Source organism: Pleurodeles waltl, chromosome 10, assembly GCF_031143425.1.
Source record: "Pleurodeles waltl isolate 20211129_DDA chromosome 10, aPleWal1.hap1.20221129, whole genome shotgun sequence".
Taxonomy (NCBI): domain Eukaryota; kingdom Metazoa; phylum Chordata; class Amphibia; order Caudata; family Salamandridae; genus Pleurodeles; species Pleurodeles waltl.
In genome coordinates, this window is record NC_090449.1 from 1,028,684,972 (window position 1) to 1,028,711,611 (window position 26,640).

General features: G+C 44.7%; 1 protein-coding gene across 2 annotated transcripts in view; it reads left to right on the forward strand.

The window, feature by feature from the left end:
* The window catches only part of DYNC1LI1 (dynein cytoplasmic 1 light intermediate chain 1), a 417,576-nt gene that overhangs the window by 54,952 nt on the left and 335,984 nt on the right, over window positions 1–26,640 (forward strand). For both annotated transcript variants that reach the window (XM_069211991.1, XM_069211990.1), the window contains exon 2: window positions 6,721–6,794. In XM_069211991.1, the coding sequence (XP_069068092.1) occupies window positions 6,721–6,794 (74 nt within the window). The remainder of the gene's footprint in view (window positions 1–6,720; window positions 6,795–26,640) is intronic.

Genomic DNA, 26,640 nt, shown 5'->3' on the forward strand with positions numbered 1-26,640 from the left:
AGAAGGTCGATCAGTGCCAAGAAAAGGGTAAAATGAAAACTTACCTGAGAAACAATGAAAGAAAATATTGTGAGCAAAGGAACCCAACGATAAAATGGAGAGGTTAACAAAATAAATGTCTACCAACAAAGTAAGTAAAAGAAGAAATTATGAAATGTAAGCTTATATACTTATCTTGTTGAGAAGCAGCCAATAAAAGAGGAATGTGTTGATGTGACATAGACCTATTACGTGTTTCAATAGATTCCACCTTGGAATATTTTGTTTGATGTATTTTATGTTCTTTAACCCCTTTGCTACTAAGACGTTTTCTCCTCCTGTTCTAAGCCTTTTTTTGGCTATTTGGGGTAGTTTGTGCTTATGCCCCCATAATTTTTTGTCCACATTAACTATCCATGCCAAAATTGCGGCCCCCCCCCCACCCCCCCAATGTCTTGGAGTGGACCATGAAATTAGTCAAAATACAGCTAGAATTTGGGTTTTTAGGGGAAAATGTTGAAAAAGTGCTGCAGAATTTTATTTTTATTTTTCTCCGCAAATGGCATCAATGAAGGGTTTGCGGTGCTAAAATCACAATCTTCCCAGCTTTCACAAATAGGCAGACTACCACATTTTGCAACAGTTTTCACATTTTTTACTGGGACATACCCCCATTTTACCTATTTTTTGTGCTTTAAACCTCCTTCCAGTTAGTGACAGAAATGGGTGTGAAACCAATTGTGGATACCGGAAAGCTATACATTTCTGAATAGTAGACAAAATTCTCAATTCAGCAGGGGCTAATTTGTGTAGATCCTTCAATGTTTTACTATAGAAAGTAAAAGTTGAAATAAAAAATATTGAAATTGAGTTGGAAAAAAACGTAATTTGTCTACAATTTAATCTGTAACTTTTTCCAACAATGGCAGATTATCAAAGCAATATACCAGTTGCGTCCACTGGACCCTTCTGGTTGTCGTGATATATAGGGCTTGTAGGTTCACCAAGAACCCAAGGTACCCAGAGCCAATAAATGAGCTGCACCTTGCAATTGGTTTTCATTCTGTACCAGGTAGACAGCAGTTTATTTGGTACAATAATGAGTGAAAAATTGGTATGAAGTAAACCTATGTATTTCCAAAATTGGCACAAGATATGGAGCTTAGTAGAAGTGGTTATTTGCACATCTCTGAATTTGAGGGTGTTAGAAATGGGGTCTCTAGTTGGCAGTCAGTTTACTCCCTGCCTAAGAAGGGACCCTCACGCTAGTTAGGGTAAGAGAGGTACACAGTTCTGATAACCCTTGCTTTACCCCCCCCTTGGTAGCTTAGCACAAGCAGTCAGGCTTATCTCAGAGGCAATGTGTAAAGTATTTGCACAAACACACACAGTAACACAGTGAAAACATGACAAAATGACTCCACACCAATAGCCAGTATTTATCTAAATCAAACAAGACCAGGACAACAAAAATCCAACATACACAAGCAAAGATATGAATTTTTTATGTAAAAAGAGTCTTAATCCATAGAAATCAATTGATGCGAGGTTTAGTATCTGGAATGCGTAAAAAATAAAGCTGCACGGGCGAGCGTGTGTCGGAAAAGCAAGTGATGCGTTGATTCCCTACTCGCAAGCGAGGCAATGTGCGGATTCTTTCTGTGCCAGGTAAGCGATGCGTTTTTTTACGGACAAGCAACCTCTGGTCCTTATGGTGATGATGAAGATTTTGACACCCAGGGAACGATTGTCTAGCCACAGTGCAAGTGCTGTGTCAATTTTATTTCGGCCGCTCGGCTCCAGTGTGTGAATTTTCACCTGGTTCTGCCAGCTTCTCCTTCCAGAGGCCCAGGGACTGGATATGGCCCCACTTGGCAAGTCAGGGTGTTTCAGCAAGGGAGCTCAGGTGCTGGCCGATGAGGTCTTTGTCCCTGAAACTTCTAAACAGGAGCCAAGCTCAGTCCAAGCCCTTGAAGAATCTTCACAAGATGGACACACAGCAAATTCTAGCCTTTGTTCCTTTCTAAGGCAGAAGCAGCAACTGCAGGCCAACCCAGCAAGGCATATACAGGAAAGGGGCAGTACTCCTCACAGCTCTTCTCCTTGGCAGGAGTTCCTCTTGAAACAGAAGTGTTCTAGAATTGTGAGGTCAGCAGAACAAAACGTGTACTAATTTCTGATTTTAAAGTAGGCAAAATTCAGAGGAAAGTATTTGTAGTGCACAAGGCTCTGCTTCTTCCTTGCCCTGCCCCAGTCACACTCTTTAGGGTTGGAGACTGTATTGTAAGGGGACAGACACAGTCCTTTCAAGTGCAGGTGACAGCTCCTCCCTCCTACTCTAGCCCAGGAAGACGCATCGGGATATACAAGGCACACCTCAGCTCCCTTTGGCCACTGTCTAGAGTGAATTCACCAACACCCAAACTATCAGTCTGACCCAGACATGTATTCAGCAGCCAAGCAGAGGCGCAGAGTGGGTAAGCAAGAAAATATCCTGTTTCTAAAAGCAGCTTTTTCAAACAGACAGTCTAATAATCTACTTTACCATAAGATGTATTTTTAAATTGCGAGTTCAGAGACCCAAACTCCACATCTCTATCTGCTCCCAATGGGAAACTGCATGTAAAAGATATTTAAAAGCAATCCGTATGTTAACCTATGGGAGAGAGAGGCCTTGTAATAGTGAAAAACGAATTTGGCAGTATTTCACTATAAGGACATGTAAAAAACACCAGTACGTCGTTCCTTTTAATCGCACTGCACCCTGCCTATGGGGCTACCTATGGCGTATCTTAGGGGTGACTTACATATAGTAAAAGGGAAGGTTTGGGCTTGGCAAGTGGGTACTCTTCCCAGGTTGTATTGGCAGTTCCAGACTGCCCACACAGATACTGAAATGGCAGGTCTGATACAAGTTTACAGGGCTACTTATGTGGGTCGCACTATTAGTGCTACAGGCCTACTAGTAGCATTTGATTTACAGGCCCTGGACACCTCTAGTGCACGTTACTAGGGACTTTCTAGGAAATCAAATATTCCTAATCAGGGATAACCAATCAATCACAATTTACACAGGGAGCACTTACACTTTAGCACTGGTCAGCATTGGTAAAGTGACCAGAATCCTAAAAACAGATCAGGAAAAAATAGGAGGAAGAAGAAAAACGTTTTGGGATAACCCTGAGAAGGGGCCATTTCCAACAGGGGGTACCCATACTAGCATGTGAATTACAGGGCATATCTCAAAATGACTTTATTCTTACATATTGTCTTACATTTGGAAGGTACAAATGGAGAGAAAGACAGTTGGTAATAACACTTGTTCTGCTACTCTGTTCCCCCAAGTCTCCTGATACAAAATGGTACCTCACTTGTGGTGGTAGGCCTAGTGCCTGTGACAGGAAACGCCCTAAAACGCAATGTGGAAACATCACATTTTTTCACTGAAAACTGACGTGTTTTTTGCGAAGTGCCTAGCTGTGGATTTTGGGCCCTAGCTCAGTCGACACCTAAGGAAACCTAGCAAATATGTACCTTTTTGAAAACTAGACACCTAGGGGAATCCACGATGAGGTGACTTGTGGGGCTCTCACCAGATTTTCTCACCCAGAATCCCTTGCAAACCTCAAAATGTGTCTAAAACACATTTTCCTCACATTTCTGTGATAGAAAGTTCAGAAATCTGAGTGGAGCTACAAACTTCCTTCCCCCCAACATTTCCCCAAGTCTCCCAATAAAACTGGTACCTCACTTGTGTAGATAGGCATAGTGCCCGCAACAGGGAAGGGCCCAAAATGTATTGTGGATTCACCAAAATTATTTATCACAAAATGATCTGTTTTTGCAAGGGGGGCACTTGCGTATTTGGCCCCAAGCTAGGCAGCCTTCTTGGAAAACCTACCAAACCCAGACACTTCTGAAAACTAGACACCAGATAGAGTCCAGAGAAGTGTGGTTTGTGTGGATCCCCCAGCGTTTTCTTACCCAGATTCCCCTGAAAACTTCAAGTTTAGCTAAGAAATCATGTTTTCCTCACATATCTGTGTTGGTTCGCTTCACTGACACAAATTTCCTACAACCCAGCGTTCTCCTCATTCTCCCGATTAAAAATACCTCATTTGTGTTGGTGGGCCAAGTGCCTGTGACAGGTAAGGGCCAAGAATGTGTAAAAATTGAGGGGGAACCAAAGCGGGACCAAAAGGGCAGTTTTTGTCCTACGCTTTTATGCTGACTTTGCTTTGGGCACCCACACAAGTGGGGCAGAGTTTTTACCGGTACAAATATGGCAATGCTGGGTGGTAAGAATTTTGCGGATTCTGGAAAATTCTATCACAGTAATGGAGGGAAAAAGTGTGGTTTCAAGCAAAGTTGAATGTTTGCAGGGCATTGTGGGTAAGAAAATGATGTGAGGCACACATCCCCGGACTCCCCCAGATGGTTAGTTTTCAGAAATGTCTGGGTCTGTTACGGTTTTCCAGGTGGCAGCGTACCAAAATCCAAAAAGTGCAGCTGCTCTCCATTGCAAGTGGGATGATATTGGCAGCTCTCTTGACCCATATGTTAAATCAAAACCCAAGAGTCAAATGCCCCATGCTTGCCAATGGGGGGGGAGGATGTTGAGGGATGTTTGAAATGCAGTTACCCCCTTCCCCCTTATGTTGGGGTGGCAGGCATAACCTGCCCAAGGTAGTGGGCAGCCCACACCCCTCTTTATTTTGATTTTTTAATTCCCTGGCATCTAATGAGCTGTCTACCCCCCCCCCCCGTGAAAATCCCACCTCCTTTCGTTTTCAAGCAAATTACGTGAGTGTGCTGTGGGTGCGGATGTCATTTCCCTGAAAGCATAGAAACCGCATCAGAAGCAGGGGAAGCTATCTCCCACTTCCTGGGCTGTTTCTTTTTGCAGGAAATAAATCTGGTGCCTGCACCAGAGGCATTTCCAGTGCGCTGTTTGTCAGACAGCCGGAATCCGTCTGACGCACACGGGCACCGTGGCATCAGATGGCTCCTGGCCGTCGAACTCATCTAACAGGTTGAAGGGCTGCATGTTGGGGCAGCAATAAAAGTTGTATGTATGCACAATGGTAGCCTCCGATCTTGTAATTAAATCTGCTTAGTTCTAAAAGGAGGAGTGTTCTCTTTTTGACCTAGTGCACTCTAACTTATCAGGCATTTTTTTTTTTTTCATTTTCTCTATTAAAAAAAAAAACAAGGTTATTTGTTTTCTAAACTGGGATACAAGCAGTCGGGTTGTGAAAGACAATACTAGAATTACCAGGAACATAAAGGGGCTTGCAGCCAGCACATTGCTTACCATTAGTTGGCGTACTTGCTTGCTTTCTATTGGATAGATTTCCTTGTTTCATCTTGCCCTTCTTCTGCCCACCCCTCCCTCAGAATAGCCTGTTCACCATCACTCTGACTGGGTTCTGTGCTTCCTCTGCTAGCTTTCAGAGAAAATACATTTTGCTTTTTGTTTAAGCGCTCCTTGAGAGTGGTTATGTTTTCTATTTGTCTCTCTTTTGCGCCCCCCACCCCCACTCCCCACGTTGTCATCTGTGGCCCCCTCCTCCCCTGGATGTGTTTTGCTCTGTCTCATGTGTGCTGCTTTCCCTCCCAGTGTTGTTCTTTAGACCATGTTCTAACCCTTGTTACTGTCACCCCCCCGCATTGTATTGCTTCACCAGCCACCCCGTTTCCAACCCAACCTCCCCTATGTTTATTAAAATGCTTTTACATCACGGTTTAGAAGAGCACATCTGCACAGCCCTTTTTTTTTTTTATTTACCTGTCCACATTGGTAATTTAGAAAAAAATGTCTGTCCTTCTGTAGGCAGTGTCATAATGGCTCATAACCCTTATAGCGGAAGTAATTAAAACTAGAAGAACTACTTTACAGTAAAAGTGATGGAGTGATTCGTTGTAGCTACACTCATAAGATAGAGCCAAATTTTGATCTTCCTTTCATAGCAGCCGCAGTGCAATATAACATGGCTAAAAAACATTGGCAAAGTCAATTGGTCTTTTAGGCAAAACCAATTGCCTTTACTAGTGGTTGTTCAGCCAGGTGCTTCAATAAATCTGTAGTAAGATTCTTTTCTTCCAGTGGTGTGGAGCTACTATGACACCTTCAGACCTGGCATCACAGTTCAAACTCGCAAGTAGAGAGAGTTCCAACCTCAGCAAGAATGGACACCAGTGAGCCAGACCCTGGAACTCCAGAATGTCATAAACATTCTACTGGCTGGCCAGACTTTACAACATATCTCCTTTCCTTGACAGAGCATACTGGTTAGTCAAAGCACACAAGATCAACACTTGACGAAAGACAACTAGACAACACCAAACTGGCACAGAAACGGGCCTACATACTAATACACATCAGAAAGAAGGAAGAACCTGAACAAAAGCCAAAGGAACAGAATAAATTAACACCCAAGCTCTGGTCTCTTAGATTATTTTTGTTATTTATGTTCTCTATAGTTAATTCTTTTCACCCTTCCTATGCCCCAAACCACCACCCCCACAAAGGACGTTGGTTTATGTAATTACCTACTGCTTAGTTCTTGTGCATCTTTCACACTTTGCGGATCGACTGGAAACTGACATTTGCAATTTTAATTTATTAAATGCAAGGCTCAACATTTCCCTAGTGATGGGAAGTTAACATTCGAAAATGTTTTGTTCTTCTCTGAGCACAAGAATAAAGGATGGGTATTTGTCATTTTTTTACACCCCCAGGTCTTCCATCCTAAGTGAAGTTTCCACACGATCCCGTTCCAAGCTGCCTTCGGGAAAGACCGTTGTGTTACTGGGTGAGTCATGAGTCCGGACTGTCTGCGTTCTATTTTAAAGGGGTTGCTTGGTCATGATGTGATTAATGGTGCCATATGCTACTTGGGCGGGGTGCTTATCCTTGCCCCTCAGGCCTTCATCTAAATCTGTGCCACTGCATGTTTGTTCTCTAGCTCCCACCACGCCCTTTATTATCCCAGTGCTCTGATGCCATTGTGGTTTAATTACAGTTAAATGCACACGGGTGTAACAGTCATTACAAGTGCATCAGAAATCCTCCTTGAAACAACTGTCTTAATTGTTGTACTTATATAGACTGATCTGGCTTTTTGCAACATTGCATTTATATCTACTTACCTTGAGTGGCTTACACGGGCTGTGTCATAGTTTGAAATACCAGAGGTACCATTAAGTGCAAAGGGGACTTGGAATCGGCTGGTATTTCGTTCTGTTCCTATGGGAAATATGTCGCCTACACAAACCCATGTGTGCATAGTACAGTGTAATCAACTATTAAAACTCATTCTGCCTCCGCATTACATTTTAAACGGATTAATATCCCCTTTTGAATAAGTCAGTTGAATGTTGTACGCTTATGAATTAAGACTTTGACTACAAGTCTTTGTGTGGCATGTACTTGTGCATGCTCCTGGGCTGGGAGGACGTGACAACTGGCAACAAGTAGCGGCTACATACCCCAAAGAAAGAAGACTGCTCTTCTTGAGAGTTTGAAAGAAAATGGCAAACTGCTTGTGTGTACCACATGCGCCCAGGCCGGGCCAAAGAAGCCTTTAGTTAGCATAGTGGAGTAGGCCTCATGGAGAAGTCAAATACTTAACAGAGATGGAAAAGCCCGCCAAGACTTGCTGGCCAGGCTCAGAGAACATGGTGTTCTGCCACAACACCAAGCCATTTCATGCCAAGAGACTGCTAAAGGCAGTGACAACCAGGTAGAACATAAAAGGTATCCACAACCAGATATAACACTACAAGGCAGTGACGACCAGGTAAGAGTAGTTGAATTTACTCATCTGACTTACGATCTCAAATATGGCAAGGTGACTCGGGAGCGAACACTAGGGTTGTGCTGGCAAGGTTGTTGGTCCCCAAAGAAACTGCCAAAGACAAGGGAAGACTGCAGCCGGTGGCCTTCAGCACAAAGACTTAAAGTTAGTGAAGGCTTCCCTGCAGCTGCCGCAAGAAATATGGAGTATGGTGCTGCCGCATTTTTGAAACCTCTGCCACCAGTCGACACCACCAAAAAAACTGAATATTGGCACCAGGTGTACCATGTGGATCGAGACTTTCGATGACTTCATAGACGCTCTGAAAGAACTAAATGATGAGAAAGTAATCCATTATTTAAAGAATCTTGCTGGTTACGGAGTGAAGGAAGTGATAAAGAAAATCTCGTATTGACACTGTGTTGTATCTTCATTTCAAAGAAGCATTAGAAGCCAGATTCAACCCAATCTTGAAGGGCAAACACAAGCATCAAACAGATGCCTGTAAGTCGACATCTTCAAAGAAAGACTGTTTCCGATGTGGATTTTCATTTCCACCGGAAAGCAAATGTCCAGCCATCAGATAGACATGCTAAGGTTTCAGAAAAGAGAACCCCTTCAGTGCGGTTTGCAAAGCAAAAGAGAATCCAAGTGAGTCACTGCAAAATGAGAAAATGGACGCTTGAAGGCTCAAGAAGCGCTCTTGCCACTCCAAAGAAACAAAAAACAACCTCAACTGTGACAGGTGGAAACTAGTTGATAGTCCTCATGTTTATCTTTCAAGGATAACTCGGTGTCATCAAGTGACTGTGAAGAGGGTGACTATGCAATGATTGTCTTAAAAAAAAAAAAAAAAAAAAAGTGACATGCACAAGTGGGCCTTGCCGCCTGTAAAGAGGACAAACGAGCAACAAAAATAAGTGAGCTAACAAAAGAAAATAACTCTTATGGACATTGCGCAAAGATCAAACTGAAAGTCAGCGGTTGTCCCATTACCTCTGTAATGGACAGTGGTGCATCGAACAACATCATGCCAGTGGACCAATTTAACAGTTTGTCGCCTCCACCACAACTTACAGCTCCAAATACAAAGCCTGGGCTGCTTCCAAACCGCTGCGGAATCCAGGATCATTCATGATAAACTTGTGGCACAAAAAGATGTCGGTGCAGGACCCAATCCATGTTCTTCAAGGTACTCTATCCACTGTGTGCCTACTTAGTTTTGCAACCACTACTGACATGGGACTGATCTATCAATTACAACCTAAATATGCAATCTGAAATTGAGACAGTTCCCCTCCCTATTTTGTGGCCTATGAAGGCTCAAAACAGTGCAGCTTCACATTGATGAAGGCATCCCACCTGTTGCACAGACACATTGCAGAATATTTATTCTACAAAAAACGGTTGAGAATGAACCGGAGGCCTTGCCGAAACACAACACCATTGAGCGCTGTACTGGTCCCAGCACCGTAGTGATGGTGCCAAAAAAGGACAGCGATGGGGCAGTGCACATCTGCGTGGTTTTGTGCAAAGTCAACAAAGCAATCGAAAGAGAGACATACATCCTAGTCTGCACATTGTGGATATGTTCATGCAGCTGAATGGAGCCAAAGTTTTAACAGTCTTGATGTGAACAAAAGAGACTATCAATTCAAAGTGGAAGAAAACTGCAGGTACATTACCACTTTTTCGACTCATGTTGGTTTGTTTAGATACAAAAGGCTGAGCTTTGGAGTGTCGTCTGCTGCAGAAATATCCTGCTAAAGTGCGAGCACTATCAGCCAACTGGTCCCCCACAAAATTTCACCATGGTACAATCCTTGTTGGGAATGGCCAGCTATTGTTCAAGATACTTTCGTGACTTCACCACATTGAGTGCCTCATTGTGAGATCTGACAAAATGAAATGTCCCGTTGCGATTGTTCTCTGAATGTGACCGGAGCTTCAAATGCATAATGTATGCAATTGAAAATGCAATTGAAAATGCAATTGACATGGCTTACTTTGTTCTGAAGGTGCACACTGAGACCACTGTTGATGCAAGCTCAATGGGGCTGGGAGCAATCCTTGCTCAGCATAATGAACATCCAAATGCTCAGATGCATTTTGGTGTACACTAGTCGAAGCTTGTCTGACACACAACGTACCTATTCCCAGTGGGAAAAAGAGTGAACATTTTCATGTGTTTCTGTATGGAGAGCATTTCACGATCATCACAAATCACCAAGCTTTTCTCGCCATCTTCGGAAATCCATTTGCCTCGCTTGATTATACAACTGGGGCCCAAACTAGGCAAGAATCAAAAAACCTGCACACTATTTCTGATGAGTACCCCTACAGCGGCACAGCTCAACCTTGAAAACTGCTGAGGAATACATTGACTTCATTGTAAAGTGGAGCAGAACAGCGGTTTTATCCATCGAACAGAATGCTGCAGCTGCAAATGCCAATAAGTACATGCTTGCCTTTAAAAACATAATTTCAGCACAATCATGGAGACAGAGTGTTCAACCTCTAAGTGACAATGCTGAATTAAAAAAATATAGGAATTTCCAAGATGAACTGTCTGTCACTGAAGAAGACATTGTGCTAAGAGGATCTCAGATTGGCATACCTGAGAGTCTAGGACAGTAAGTCATTTAACCCACTCATGACAGGCATTGTAGCCACCAAGAGTGCCTTGAGAGATTGAGCGTGCTTTTCTCCCTTGGATGAGAACATTGAGAGGGAATTAAAGGAGTGTCATTTATGCAATTGCCTGTCTCCTAAGGTGACCAAGCATCCACCAACCATGTCAGTTCCTCCTGCGCGTGCATTCGAAAGAGTCGCCGTATACTTTTTTTGGGTCCCTGGCAAAAAGACATCATCTTAAAGAGGTCATGGACGAGCATTCCCGTTTTTGTCTGGTGAAGGACATGTCTTCAAGAGAGCTCACGAAAGCGGCTGGATGACATATTTGCAGTGTGGGACATACCAGACGCTCAAGTCTGACAATGGTCTACCCTTCAACAGCAAGGAGTTTCTGACTAAACTCAATGTTAAGCACTAGAAAAGTACACCCTTGTGGCCTCAGACCAACAGTTTCATGGAACAGTTTATGGTGGCCCTGAAACAGCTGATCCAGCATGCATCGATGGAGGCATTGGAGAATCCTGCCACCCTGATGTTTGGGAAGCTATAAGAACCAAATTACAGCAGTGGACCCCTAAACAAACCATGAGCGATGACTAAGTTCATGCTACTGACACTGCTGAAAAACGTCAGATGAAAACATGCTGATCCACGTTGTCTAACTCAGGAGAAACTGTTCGATGAGGGTGACTGAGTTCTCATCAAGAAATAGCTGAAACAAGACAGATCCTCCATTTGATGTTCAACCTTTGAAAGTTGTGCAGCACAAGGGACACATGATAGCAGGGCACCGTCCTGGCAAATCCACCACAAGGGACTAGTCACATTTCAAACATCTGTCTTACCAATCATCGTTCTCTGCAGCTCCTTAAGAGTCTGTTCCACCTGAAAGCCCTTATCAGACACTACACCCTGTACCCTTGGGGTCCATCCCTGGTACAACTACCTCGCACGCATTGAGCTCCCCAAGGGCAACTTTCATATTACTATAGCTTTTACTGATGGGTGATCAGTTAAGGAAATAAGTATTTTCCCAGTGTGTGAGGTCCGCGCCTACTGTGGAAAAGCACAAGTAATTTTGGAATAAAGTTACCAAAATCTGTAGAAAATTAAGCATTCTGTACTTGTTGCAGAAAGAACATTGGTCAGCACATTGCCATGTTACCACTGAGTGAGGAAAGAGGGATGGATTCACCGTTGAGTTATTCAGCCTCTTTTCTCATTTGTTTCTCAGAACTAATGCACTTTTGCTTTTGGATCTAGGGCTTGACATACTGTTTTTGACCAAATATATCCTAGAAGATAACGGTATAAATCATTCACACTAACAGCTAGTATTTGGTTCTTGGTCCTACAATTGTTCAAGCCTTGCGTCTTTGAAGGAGAGGTCTCGTGGGTTCATGACTTGATCAAGAAGTTTTGGTTTGGTTCTCGCCGCTTGTTATTCAAAGGGGTTCAAACAAAATCACCCAAATTGTTTATTGTTTTTGTCTGCAAGTAGGACGTTTCGAGCTCCAGTGCAGAAGATTAGAAACGTGGTTAATGAGAGAAAAAGCTCAAATAAATAGTACATAAGACCCTAAATTTCCGTACTCTAAACAGTTCTCTCTTCTACCCCTTCCCCTAAATAAAGATTTAAAAAGATGCAAAGAACAAAAAACATTGGCAAAGCCAATAGGTGGCACCTATGCAAAATCGTTTTGTCAATGTCTTTTTAAAAAAAAAATGTTATATGTTGCACAACATGTAACATGCACAATATGCAGCATGGCTTAGAGCAAATGAAAAAGGACTATGACACAACAGTTGAGCTTCTGTAGATCGTGGCTTTAATTAAATAATTAAACTGTTATTACGCGGCCAGGATTGACCACATAGCGTTTTTTAAATTATTTTACTTTAAGCCATGTTGCACAGCAGCTCAACTGCTGTACCGCATGTAAAAAAATAAAATAATTGCCTAACCCAATAGATTTCGCATAGGCGAAACCTATTGGCTCCTAACCAGTGCTCGTTAGGTCTTGCCTAAGAAATTGTAAGTGCTGTAACTTGTGAGTTTACCTCTCATGGAGCTTCGAAGACTCCCATTGCATGCCATTGACTGGCTTCATTGTCAGTCATTTGCTTGATTCTCGTTTATCAACTTCTGTAGGATTCCTTTGTGCGTTTGACCCTCATCTGAAGCATGGACACATTATTTGTCCTTTCACTGCTCCATTATCCAGGTGCTTCTTTCTGCTTTTTGTTTAAGCACTCTACAAGTTTGTGTGTGTGTTTTTCAGCTGTTTCCTTTGTCTACTTCTCCCCATCAGTGTTCCTCTGCCAATCCCATCTGTCTGCATGCTTGCGCCATCTTCTCTAACTGACCCGCCATTGTCCTTGACGCTAGCACCTCCTGTCAACCCACTGCTTTTCATGTGTAATCCCTGCTCCTTTCACCCTGTTAAAAATGGTGTCTCTAGTTGGCAGTGGTTTGCACCCTTTCCAAGTAGGGACTCTCACTCTAGTCAGGTTAAGGGAATTGCACAGCTAAGGTAAACTCTGCTCACCCCCTTTGTAGCTTGACACGAGCAGTCTGACCTATCTCAGAGGTAATGTGTCAAGTATTTGTACACACACACACACACACACACACACTGACAAATGCATACACACACACACTGACAAATGCATATACACACACACACACACACACACACACACACACAAACACATACACTGACAAACGCATACACACACACACACACACACGCACACACACTGACAAACGCATACACAAACACACACACACTGACAAACGCATACACACACAGTGAAAATATCACAACAATACTCTACACCGGTTTAGAAGAATAGGCAATATTCATCTGAGTAAAACAAGACTAAAATGAGAAAAATCCAACATACACAAGTAAAGATATCACTTTTCAAAAGTTGAAATGAATCTTAATCCATAGGACTCAATATTTGCATCTTTTTAGCACATAGTACCTGGAATGCGTAAAAAAAGACGATGCGGGCCACAGGAGTGGTGTGACACCGAAAAGCAAAGCGATGCGTCTGTTCTTTATTGTGCAGTAGAGGCGATGCATCGGTTCCTTACGGGCAGGGGTGGTGATGGGTTGATTCTTTCCTTGAAGGAAAGGTGATGCATTGATTTCTGGGCACACATCCTCGATTCCTTGCTGTGGTTTAGTAGATGAGAAATTGACGCCCTGGGGATGATGCTGGAAAATCCAGGTTGCTGTGTTGATGGAGCCGCGGTGCAACAGGCGCTGTCAATTCTGCAGCCGCAGGATAGGTGCTGTCAATTCTCCAGCCGCAGAACATGCACCAAGTCCCTTTTTTCCCACTGCGGCAATTGGTGCATGGATTTTCTCCTTCAGGTCACTGCTTACACTTCCAAGAGCTGAGGGACTGGGGTTGGCACCACTTGGCCAGTCAGGACTTCAAGCAGAAGAACCCAGGCACTGGCAAATTAAGTCTTTGATGGCCCTGAGACTTCTTACCAGGAGGCAAGCTCAGTTCAACCCTTTGGAAAAACCTTGCAAAGTCTAGTCCTTTCACTCCCAGGACAGAAGCAGCAAGCAACAGGCCGGCACAACAAACAGGCAGAGTGGCAATCCCTTCTACAGCACCCCACTTTTCTTCCAAGCAGATTTTCCTCAGTTAAGAGGGATTCTAACTTTGTCGGGTCAGAGGTCCAGTTTTTTTTATTTATCCATGTCTGTCTTTGAAGTAGGCAAACTTCAAAGAGAAGTCTTTGCTGTGCCTTTCCCTGCCTTGGCCCCGGACACACTCCAGAGGGTTGGAGACTGCTTTGTGTAAAGGTGGGCACAGCCCTATTCAGGTGCAGGTGTCCGCTCCTCCAACCACTCTAGGCCAGGAAGACCCATCAGGATATGTAGGGCACACCTCAGCTCAATTTATGTGACTGTCTAGACTCTAGAGTGAATTCACAAACAGCCCAACCATCATCCTGACCCAGACGTGTATTTCAGACAGACAGTAGCACAGAATGGATAAGCAAGAAAATACCCACTTTCTGAAAGTGGCATTATCAAACTTAGAATTTAAACACTACCTTCACCCAAAGATGCATTTTTAAATTGTGAATTCAGAGACCTCAAACTCCACATCTTTATTGGCTCCCAATGGGAAATTACACTTGAAAGATATTTGAAGGCAATCCCTATGTTAACCTATGGGAGAGATAGGCCTTGCCATAGTGAAAAGCAAATTTAGCAGTATTTCCCTATCAGGACATGTAAAACACATCAGTACATATCCTACCTTTTAAATATACCGACCTCCTGCCCATGGGGCTTCCTTGGGCTTAACCTAGGTGTAACTTAAATGTAGTAAAAAGGTGGGTGCACTTGCCAGGATGAAATGGCAGTTAAAACAGCACATATACACTGCAGTGGCAGGTCTGAGACATGTTTACAGGGCTACTCATGTGGGTGGCACAATCAGTGCTGCAGGCATTTGATTTACAGGCCCATGGCACAGTACACGTTACTGTGGACTTACTAGTAAATCAGATATGCCAATCATGGATAAACCAATCACCAATACCATTTAGACAGAAAACACTTGCACTTTAGCACTTGTCAGCAGTAGTAAAGTGACCAGAGTCTTAAAGCCAGCAATCAACGAAATTCAGCAAAGGATCAAACAAACAGAATCCAAAAAGACTGAGGGGGGCACACTGCAGAAAGGGCCGTTTCCAACACAAAACTTGAGGTGTCAGAGTGGAGGTCAGCCCTTGGCTTTAGTTCACTCAAGTGCATGACTTCCCCCTTCTGAGACATTACACCAGCTGTGCCCCTTCCTTTTGAGACATGTTGGAGAGTTAGTTGAGTGCCACAGATGAGCAAAGTAGTCACTTCTTTCTGCTCCACAAGTTTTGGATTGGACTCCAAGAACTCAGTTTTACAGTAACACATTTTGTAGGTCTAACATAAAAGATTGCTTTTATCTGTCTGTAGGCAAAGGTGGCCAGCCCAGCTGTTACGGTGAAAAAGGTGGGGACCTCCTAAAAGAGTCAATTAAGAGTGTGGCTTAAACCTGCAATCCTGAGGATTACACAGCATGCTGCCTGACGAGTAGTTAGGTGCCTTTTTTTGAGTTTTCTTCTGTTGCATCTGGATAAATCACACAGCAACAAACATATCACTAAATCAAAACAGACCTGTTGGCTTTGTGTGTGCCAACAATGAGTAACCAGAATATTGTTGTAAATAATTGGAATTGCTAATTGTAAATGGTACCTATGTGCCCTGGAGAGAGGCCAAAGGTTGAATCTGAACATTGTCTCACTGACTCAAGTATCCACTCGAGCTCTCAATCGAGCCCCCTTGCTATGAATACCTCCCACAACCAGAACTCACCGGACACTGAAATTTGTCTTGGCTCACATGTATTATACAAGCATTGGAAAACCCAGTAGTTCAGTCTTTTAGAACCTAAACATCCAAGTTTTGCTAATACTAGGTAAATTCAATTCCAATTAAAATAGAAAATTGCACTTGTTTGGACTGATAAGTCCCCTGCTTGATGATTAATGGGCATCCCTGTACTGAGTGGCCTAGCTTCATTGATTATCTGGATCCCTAGTACTCGGTGTACATGGATCATGTGTGTCTGCATGAACGAGGCCTGTGTCATGATAATATGGCCTTGTTAGACTGAGAGGAGCTCAGCTACCTCTACCCTTGTAGTGGTAGAGAGCTACTGTCCTTACAAGGAGTTAAGTGACACAAGCATAGTGGTGGCATCATAACTGTTTTGTTCAGTAGGAATCTAGTGTGAACAGGCCTTTTTACCTGCATAACTGGAGTTGTACCTACCAACCCACTCATGTAACGGTCAAAGGACTGTGAAGTATCTTCCCCCAGGCCTGCATGGATTGTGCATAGTGCCAGACATACATGATAATTGCTTGTGGTTGTGTGGATGTATATGTACCTCTACATGGTAAATAATATCGAAATCTGTGTGTTCCGTTTTAGGAGCCTGGGACCCATAATAGCTAGTGGAGCTGAGAATTGCAGCCCCAGACGGGAAATGTAGAATGCTGACACTCCTGAGTGCTGGGGGTGGGTAAATGCACACACTGGAAGAAGAGGAGCAGAGCATCCTCTCTGCACATCAAAGGTCTCTTTAATTTCAGGAAGAGTTCTTGACCAGTGAGGCCTGGCACCATTGTCAGGGAGAGATGGTAGGACTGCTAGGTTTGGCTCTCTGGATGGAAAAATCTTGATGGAGAGGAACACAGACCTTTGAACCTTTGTGTGGCATGTTTCAGTGGTGGCTGACAACTACGTGTGACCTCTGGTTATTCTTTTGGCCTTTGCAGTATTTCAGAATTAGAACCACTACTCCTGTGACACAATGTCCCTTTGACAAAGAAAATAGCAGAGAAGAGAGCTGACACCTGCAACCTGAATGTCAAAGAACCAGACACTAAATCACATCTGTGCCTGGATTTGGATTATAAACTTGGGAGCATAGTCCCACACTTTATTAAACACTGTGGGTATTTTGAGTCTTGAGCCTACGCATACCTTGCACCTGTCTCCCCCAGAAGAGCCTTCGACTGCTTCATCCGCACTACCTCTTAGTCAAATGCTGAAGGTTAGTACTTGGCCTAGTTACTAAGGATCCTTAGTACCCAGGGCCCCAGGAGAGCATGAGTAAAATTCCACAACACCTACCTCTGGGCCAAAAAACTCCTCCTTGCCCTGTGGCCATCTGAACTGGTTTGTGGCCATCTGCACTGGTTTCTATCTGATAGAGACTTCTAGCTGCAGATTCCTTACCTTAGAAATTCATGGCGTCTGCTGGGAATCCAGAAGTTTTTGCTGAGCAGTACTCTGAGCGTGCCGTCGGGTGGTGGTGTTCGGATCTACGTGGTGTCATCAACATCGTTGGAGCCATCTGTGACGTCTCGGTCACCTATAAAGGCACCACTCTGGCGCGTGTATGTCAGTTCTTTTCCTGCCACGCCGCTCGGCTCTGCAGACATCTACCCTGTTGTGGTAAGAAGTGAAATTGTGTGGTATGCCTTCCAGACACTAGTACCTTTAAAGATTGTGAGGATTGCCAAGAGACTTCTTTCAGGATGTTGAGACACTGAGGAAAGGGTGGCGGGGGGGGTTGGTTTAGAATCCAGCAAAGGGAGCATCCCTAAGCATCAGAAAAAAACTTCCTGTGATGGGTCCTTGAGACCATCATTTACCCTCCTCTGCTGAAAAAGACCAATTCTGGCTTTCCCCTGTGCGACAGGGTGGGGCGTGGGGGAGTTGGGTGTCGAGTCACTTGACTTTGCATTGGGCTATGTCAAGGTGTCCTTTGCTGTTGAGATTATTCTCCGTATAGGACCAGACCATCCATCATAAAATTATCGTTAATGGCCTGGACATTGAGAGCTCTCTTCTTAGGCACCTGTCCATTCACAGAATCAAAACTATTTCTTCCTTTACTAAACTGATGGAAACATGCCAGGATTCATGCCCATTTTGTCACCGGAGGAAGATGTTTTTGTTCTGCACCTATCAGGCAGTACTGAAGAGGTGCATGAAATGCCTGCAACACCTGTGGGTGTTGGGAACAAAAACAGGTATTCACAGCCACGAGATCCTGGATGGCCCTTTTTCTGGTGAGTGACACATGGGCAAACCTACACAGAGATGAAAGTTTTATAAGTGAACTGACTCAGTGTAGGAAAATGCCACTGTTGGCATGGTTACCTCCTAACATTTTGCCTTTTATTGATGCCAGCTTTGATTGGAAGTGTGCTGGGACCCTGCTAACCAGACCCCAGCACCAGTATTCTTTCCCTAAAACTGAATCTTTGTCTCCACAATTGCCACAGCCCTGCACACAGTTAAGTCCCTTGTAAAAGGTACCCCTGGTACCAAGGCCCCTGTGGCCAGGGAAGGTCTCTAAGGACTGCAGTATGTGTTGTGCCACCCTGGGGATCCCTCACTCAGCACATGCACACTGCCTCACCGTTTGTGTGTGCTGGTGGGGAGAAAAAGATTAAGTCGACATGGCACTCCCCTCAGGGTGCCATGCCCACAAACCACTGCCTGTGGTATAGGTAAGTCACCTCTCTAACAGCCTTACAGCCCTAAGGCAGGGTGCACAGGTGAGGGCATAGCTGCATGAGCACTATGCCCCTACAGTGTCTAAGTCAATTCTTAGACCTTGTAAGTGCGGGGTAGCCATACTGAGTATATAGTCTGGGAGTTTGTCAAAAACAAACTCCACAGTTCCATATTGGCTACACTGAAAACCGAGAAGTTTGGTATCAAACTTCTCAGCACAATAAACCCACCCTGATGCCAGTGTCTGATTTATTGAAAAATGCACGCAGAGGTCATCTTAGAGATGCCCCCTCTATGCCAGCTCTACTGTTAGTATGTGACTGACTGGTCTGAGCCAGCCTGCCACTTCCAGACGAGTTTCTGACCACATGTGGTGAGTGCCTTTGTGCACGCTGTGGTCAGAAACAAAGCCTGTCCTGGGTGAAGGTGCTTCACACCTCCCCCTGCTCGAACTGTAACACCTGGCGCTGAGCCTTAAAGGCTCAGGCTTTGTGTTATAATGCCCCAGGGCACTCCAGCTAGTGGAGATTCCCGCCCCCGGACAAAGCCCCCACTTTTGTCGGCAAGTCCAGGGAGATAATGAGAAAAACAAGGAGTCACCACCCCCTCAGCCAGGTCCACCGCTAAGGTGACAAGAGCTGAAGTGACCCCCTCCTTGGAAAATCCTCCATCTTGTTTTGGAGGATTTAGCCCAATAGGGATAGGGATGTGCTCCCCTCCCCAAAGGGGAGGGAGTTCAAAGGAGGATGTAGCTACCATCAAGGACAGTAGCCATTGGCCCCTGCCTAAATTCAGTATTGAGGGGCGACCCTGAAACCAGGTTTTTAGATTCCTGACGACCTACAAAGGAGGACTGATGACCTGAAAAACCACACAGAAGGAGAAAGACAACTGCTTTGGCCCCAGCCCTACCGGCCTGTCTCCTACTTCAGACAACCTGCACCAGCTACACATCCTGCAGGCCCGGCGACCTCTGCCAACTTAGAGGTCTGCCTTGCAACTAAAAAGGATCAAGAACTCCCTTGGACAGTGGACCTGTCCAACCAAGAAAGAAGAAACCATCTTTAAAGGGACTCTCACCTCACTCCAGAAGCGCTAGTCTCCACCACTCTGCATCCAACTCCCCGGGCCCATGTCTAGAGAAACCAACGACCCAGAGAGGATCCCAGGCGACTCAGACGTGTCCATGCTGGGCTGACCTCTCTGCACCCCCACGACGCCTGCAGAGGGAATCCCAAGGACCCCCCTGACTGCGACTGCCCGGGATGAAGACATCCGATACCTGGAGAAGCACTGCACCGCACCCCCCCCGGCCTGTGAGAAACTGACCACTGGTGCAGCAATGACCAACAGGTGCCCCTCACCCTTGCCCAGTCGGTGGCTGGGCCGAGAAGCCCCCCGTTCCCTGCTTGCAGTGAGTGACCCCCCAGGTCCCTCCATTGAATCCTATTGAAAACCTGATGCCCTGTTTGCCCACTGCACCTGGGCACCCCTGTGCTGCTGAGGTTGTGTACCTACTTGCCCCCCTCCTCCTTCCTAGTGCTCTACTAAACCCCTCTGGTCTACCCTCAGACGACGCAGGTACTTAGCTGCCCGCAGACCGGAACCGGAGCATCTCTGTCTACAGACACCCATGTTATTTTGGCCTCTGTACCTGACCGGCCCTGTGTTGCTGGTGCTGGGTGTTTGGGGTTGACTTGAACCCCCAATGGTGGGCTACCTATGCCCCGGAGACTGAACTTGTAAGTGCTTTACTTATTGTAATAACTAAACTCTACTTACCTCCCCCAGGAACTGTTCAAAATTGCAGTGTGTCCTCTTTTGAAATGGCTTATTGCCATTTTCTGAAGAACTGTGTACATTACTGTTTTCTTTCAAAGTTCTAAGTATTACTATGCAAACTACCTTACCTTTAATGTACTTACCTGCAATCTGAATCGTGTGGTTCTAAAAACAAATTAACAAAAGAATATTTTTCTAGATAAAAACCTATTGGCCTGGGGTTAAGTCATTGATTGCGTGTTCTCACTTATTACTTGTGTGTACAACAAATGCTTAACACTACCCTCTGATAAGCCTAACTGCTCCACCACACTACCACAATTAGAGCATCAGTATTATCTATTATTGCCTCTGTCAAGCCTCTTGGTGAACCCCTGGACTCTGTGCACACCATATCTCATTTTGATATAGTATATAAAGAACCAGCTTCCTACACTCAGGAAAGATTGCTTCATAGAAAATGTCCCTACAATTGTAAGTCAAGGGGCGCAAAACCCTGCAAAGTCTTGGGAACATTTTCCTAATTGGGGACAAGCATCTGAAGGAAGATTAACCCAGAGCCCCTTGTCCATTGGAAGGACCAAGGGAAATCACTGATTACACCTTCTAGAAGATCGCATTGGACTCCCGACCTAGACTGTCCTCCTGTATAAGTAATTGTTAGTAATTAGGGGGAAGTAAGTACCCACCCCATGTACTAATCACAGTCCTTGTCGGGGTGAATCACTGAAGTCACTAAATAAACCCGAGCTGCACCCCTTGCTATCTATGGCATAGATAAGACCAGTTTAATTTAGAGGCAATGTGTGAAGTGTTTATACAGTACTAAAATAGTAATAAAGTTAAAATGCAAAACAGTAAACGTCCCAAAATGAATAGGAAACAAAGTGAAAATTAATAAACAGAATAACACCAATAGGGAGAACTAGATATGTGCATTTTTATAGTTTTAAGTAGAAATAGTGCCAAGAAGTGAATGATCATAGTAGAATAGGACCTAGGTGTAATTTGGCGTTGACCACAATGGAATGGGAGTCTAGTACACTAACCGGGTTTGTGTTTCTTAGAAATAGTATTTCTGATTGGTTAGGGTACACACCTAAGCCAGGCAGAACCCACCACTTCAATCAGGGCAAGGGAGTTACACACCTAAGATAACCCCTGTTTTTACCCCCTTGGTAGCTTGGCATGAGCAGTCAAGCTTATTCCAGAGGCAATGTGTAAGGCGTTTGCACAACTCACCCAACACATGTGAAGCCATAAATACACCACAAAGAAAACACAACAACAAGTTATATATAAAAAAAAAAAAGTTGTATTGCATAAAACATAATTGGACTAAAAACGACATGTCAGTAATACCCTGCTACACAAGCAGTTGTCAGAACATCACACAGGTTACTAGTACTCTGCGAAAGCTAGCAGTAGTCAGGTAAACGTATAGGTTACTGGTTTTCTGCAACACCAGCAGTAGTCAGGTTGTCAGCATCACCAAAAATGCACTTCAGAACAAAAACTTCATCAGAGATGCCAAAACATCATCATGGGTGTACACAGCAGAAAATATTCCCATACGCGCAGGTCACCACAAACTGCTCCCCCTCCCCATTGCATATATAATATATATCATAGCCTCAGGGTATGAGAATACAACAGTTGATTAGGAGCTTTATACATCCATTGCCAAGTATCACCAGTAATGCAGGAAACAGGGAATATCACTAGGGGCATCCGGCTTAAGCTCCTGCGGCACAGAAACTCCTGCATTCCTATTACTCTGATTAGGGTGATCCTCGAGAATGCATTGGGACAATGTGATGATATGTGAGTTTTGGCTACTGACTCCATGTTCCTCTCAGCCTAGGTCTACACTGTCACATTAGTGATTTTGCCTATTGACTATCTTAGCATTAGACACTGCTACGTTAAAAGCTGCAAGTAGTTTTCCACATTGTATAATGTGCACGTTTTTATTCTTCGTCTTTTTTACCCACCAAGAACGTAGGCTGATAAGAATGTGCTCAGATGGCAGAGAACGGACTTGTTTTGGATTGGCACCTTGGGATTGTGGTCACGTCTCAGTGTGTTAATTTCAAAACAGGCCTAAAGCAATCCGCATTCTTTGAATAAATAAACTTCTGCAGGGAAAGGGAAATTCTATACTTTCCCTTTCTTGTGTGTTCAAAGTATAAGAAGCAGAGACCAGATGGACCGTGGACAGAGTGTTTGCAGATCTCAGGCACGTCCTGGATGCAGGAGTGTGCCATCCTTTCCATGAGGACAATTGATTCCTCTCTCCTCGATCGATTCTGGGATCTGGTGATATGATGCTGAATAGCAGGGAGATGAAGCAATGATGCACTTTTCTCATGGTGATGCATATTTTTTAAATCATTATTTGCTTTGCATTATAATATAGATACCTATATTTGCTGTGTATATTGCAGTGGAGAATCATTTGTACATGTTTTCATTTCATTGCTGTGACCATTTTTTAACGTGTGCTTTCAGCAAGCCAATCTCCTTTTAGGAACCTTGTGTAGTGAAATAATAAATGTCTTCTTTGGACTAAGAAGCGGATTCCAGAGATTTTTGTCAGTGCATGAGTGTTTCAGCTTGGTTATTAGTTAAAGTCCCCAAGGGCTGCAGCATGTTATGCCAACCTGGGGGAACCCCCCACCAAGCACATGCACACTGCCATTAAAGCTTGTGTATGCTGGTGGGGAGAAAAAGACGAGGTCTACATGCCCCCCCGAAGGGTGCCATGCCCACAAACCACTGCCTGTGGCATAGGTAAGTCACCTCTCTGGCAGGCCTTACGGCCCTAGGCAGGGTGCACTATACCACAGGTGAGGGCATAGTTGCATGAGCAATATGCCCCTACATTGTCTAAGTCCAGTCTTAAATATTGTAAGTGAAGTGTGGCCATATTGAGTACATGGGCTGGGAGTTTGTCATTAATGAACTCCACAGCTCCATGATGGCTCCACTGAAGTCTGGGAGTTTGGTTTGGTATCAATCATCTTTTCACAATAAACCCACACGTATGCCAGTGTTGGATTTATTGAAAAAGGTACCCAGAGGGCATCTTAGAGATGCCCCTTGTATCTTAGCCAAACTTCTAATGCAGGACTGACCGGTCGGTGCCAGCCTGCCACTCCCAGACAAGGTTCTGACCACATGGGGTAAGAGCCTTTGTGCTCTGTGGCCAGAAACCAAACATGAACTGGGTGGAGGTGCTTCATACCTCCCCCTGCAGGGAACTGTAACTCCTGTCGGTGGGCCTCAAAGGCTCAGGCCTCTTGTTACAGTGCCCCAGGGCACTCAAGCTAGTGGAAATGCACACCCCCAGGAAAAGCCCCTATTTTGGCGGCAAGTCCAACAGGAAAATAAGGGAATACAAGGAGGAATGACCTCTGCAGCTGGGACCACCACTGAGGTGTACAGAGCTGAAGTGACCCCCCACCCCCCCCTCCTTGCAAAATCCTCCATCTTGGTTTGGAGGATAGGGACCAATAGGGTTAGGTCTATGTCCCCCTTTCTTAAGGGAGTGGATACCAGAAGGGTGTAGTCCTCCTCGGGTACAGTAGCCATTGGCCTCTGACCCCTAAAATGCCCCTAAATCCAGGATGTAAGGGCTCCCCCGAACCTAGCTCGTCCGATTCCTTGTGACCTCAAGAAGAAAGGAGAAAAGGGCTGTAAAGCTGACCCCCAGCAGAGAAGCCTGAAGACACCAACTGACCTGGCCCCAGGCCTACAGGCCTATCTCCAGCTTCTGAAGCCCTAAAACCAAAAGATGATGCATTCTGCAGGACCAGCAACCTCTTAAAAGCCTCAAAAGGACTGCCTGCACCCCAGAGGGCCAACATCTCCCATGGACCGTCCCTGTCTAGAAGGAAACACCAGCAAAGGACTCCAGAACCACCCCAGATCCGTGAGTCCTGCTCACTCTGCACCCAACGCCCGTGTCCCAGTGGCCCAACCGACTGGAATTGGTCCCCAGGTGATTCTGACCTAGGGTCCACCCTGGGTTGACCCGTCCTGTCTAACACAATGACTCCTGCAGCCTAAATCTGGAGTCCCCACTGACCGCGACGGATCCGGACAAAGATTCCCTGTACCAAAAGGTACCCCTGCACCCTCAGCCCGTTGGCTTTGGGGAAGCCGACCCCTGTGCTCCCCTAAACCCCCCAGGTCCACCCTCTGCAGTTGCAGGTACTTACCTGCATGCAGGCCTGATTCAGAGTGCCCCCAGTCTCCATAGGAGCCCATGTTAAAAACGACCTCAAATTTGAACTCTGCATCCGGATGGGCCAGTGTTCCTGGTGGTCGGGGTTTGGACTTGCATCTCCACCTGAGGGCATCCTAACACCCGGAGTCTGGAAATGTAAGTCTTGTGCTTACCTTGAAACTGTGCTAACTTTTCTTTCCCCCTAGAATTGTTTCTGAAAATTGTGGTGTCAACTTTTAAAACAGATATTTGCTATTTTCTTGAAACCCATTTAACTTGTCAAATTGAAACAAAGTGGAATCGTTACATATGTTGGATACTTACTTGCAAATTTACTTCCATGCAAACTGAATCTTGTGGTTCTAGAAATAAAATAACAAAACATAATTTTGCTGTATAAAAACAATTGGCCTGGAGTTGGTCCTTGAGTGTGTACTTCATTTATTGCTTGTGTGTGTACAACAAATGCTTTGCACTACCCTCTGATAAGCCTAACTGCTTAACCACACTACCACAAAAAAGAGCCTTAGTATTATCTACTTTAGCCTCTGTTAAGCCTCTGGGGCACCCTTGGACTCTGTGCACACTATATCTCATTTTGATGTAGTACATACAGAGCCAGCTTCCTACATTAATGGATCAGGGGTGGGGTCTACGACTTTGCATTTGCTGGACTATTCAACCAATACCTGATCACGTGACTAAATTCCACAATTGCCTTTAGAAACGGATTTATGAATTTGGCACCTTTTTTCGATATATATTTTTTTTTTTTTTTTTTTTTTTTTTTTTAAGTCCTGCTAGGGCCTCTGTTAAGTCCCTTTTAGCATTTTTTTTAGATTTAAAAGTGATTAGAAGTTAGGGGTTAGTAACTAGAAGTAGTTTTAGTTCCCAAAAGTAATCTCCAACTTCAGTAACATAATGAGCAGCTCAGGGGACATGGTTGTGGAGCTCAACCTCACCCCTTACCTCCATCTTGGATGGAAGAGTTAAGGTCCCTCTGCAGACTGAAAAAGATCAGAACAGCTTCCAACCCTACCATGGTTAAGCTCCAGGAGCTCTTGGCAGCCTACAAGGTTACCACCCTGCTGAGGAGGATGAAATCCCTCCTCTTCCCCTCCCGCCCCCTAACTAGGGAGATCAGGATCCCAACACCCCTAACTCCAAGGATAGTGCTCACAGGATCTAGTTCTTCCACAGGGGAGTCCAGTTCCTCTGGGAACATTGAGGCTGCCCTCAATGAAGAGGGCCTCCTTTTAGCAAGGATGGGCAGAAGGTTAGCTTTGGATCAACAGCTCCTATCTATGGAGAGGGAGAGAGCAGAAATGGGCTTAGCACCCATTAATGGTGGCAGCAATTAAAATAGGGCCAGAGAGCATTCCGATGCCCTAAAAATCCCCAAAGGGATTGTTTCTAAATTTGAAGATATCATCACTAAGTGGTTCACAGGTTTTGAGAGAGCTTGTGCAATCAGAAAACTAAAGAAATCTCATTGGGGAGCTCTCCTTTGGGAACTGTTTACTTGTAAGTGTAGGGTTAGACTCCTCACACTCACTGGTGCAGATGCTGAATCCTTTAACCACATAAAGGCTACCCTGACTGAGGGCTTTGGATTCCCCACTGAGTGTAGAATTAATTTGGTTCAGGGGGGCTCAAAAAACCTCGAGCCAGTCCTGTGTTGATTTTGTAGACTACTCAGCGAAAACACTAGATGGTTGGATAACTGGCAGTGGTCTGCATGACTATGATGGACTTCATAATTTGTTCATGAAAGGACATCTTTCAAGTAACTGCTTAAGTGACATGTTGCATCAATATCTGGTATACCTAGGTTCAATTTCACCCCAAGAATTGGGAAAGAAGGCAGACCATTGGGTCAAGACTAGGGTGACCAAGACCTCCACTGGGGGTGACCAAAAGAAAGGGGTTACAAAGGGAAGGGTGATGAGACACCTAAGAACAAACAGAGTCTTCACAATGGCCTGAAAAACCTGTACAGGAGGGTGGGCATTAACATCTTTACAGCCCTCACATGGACACAAGGGTGAAAACATTGATCCCAAGAAGACCTGGGGTCACAACTGTAAGAGCATGGACACCA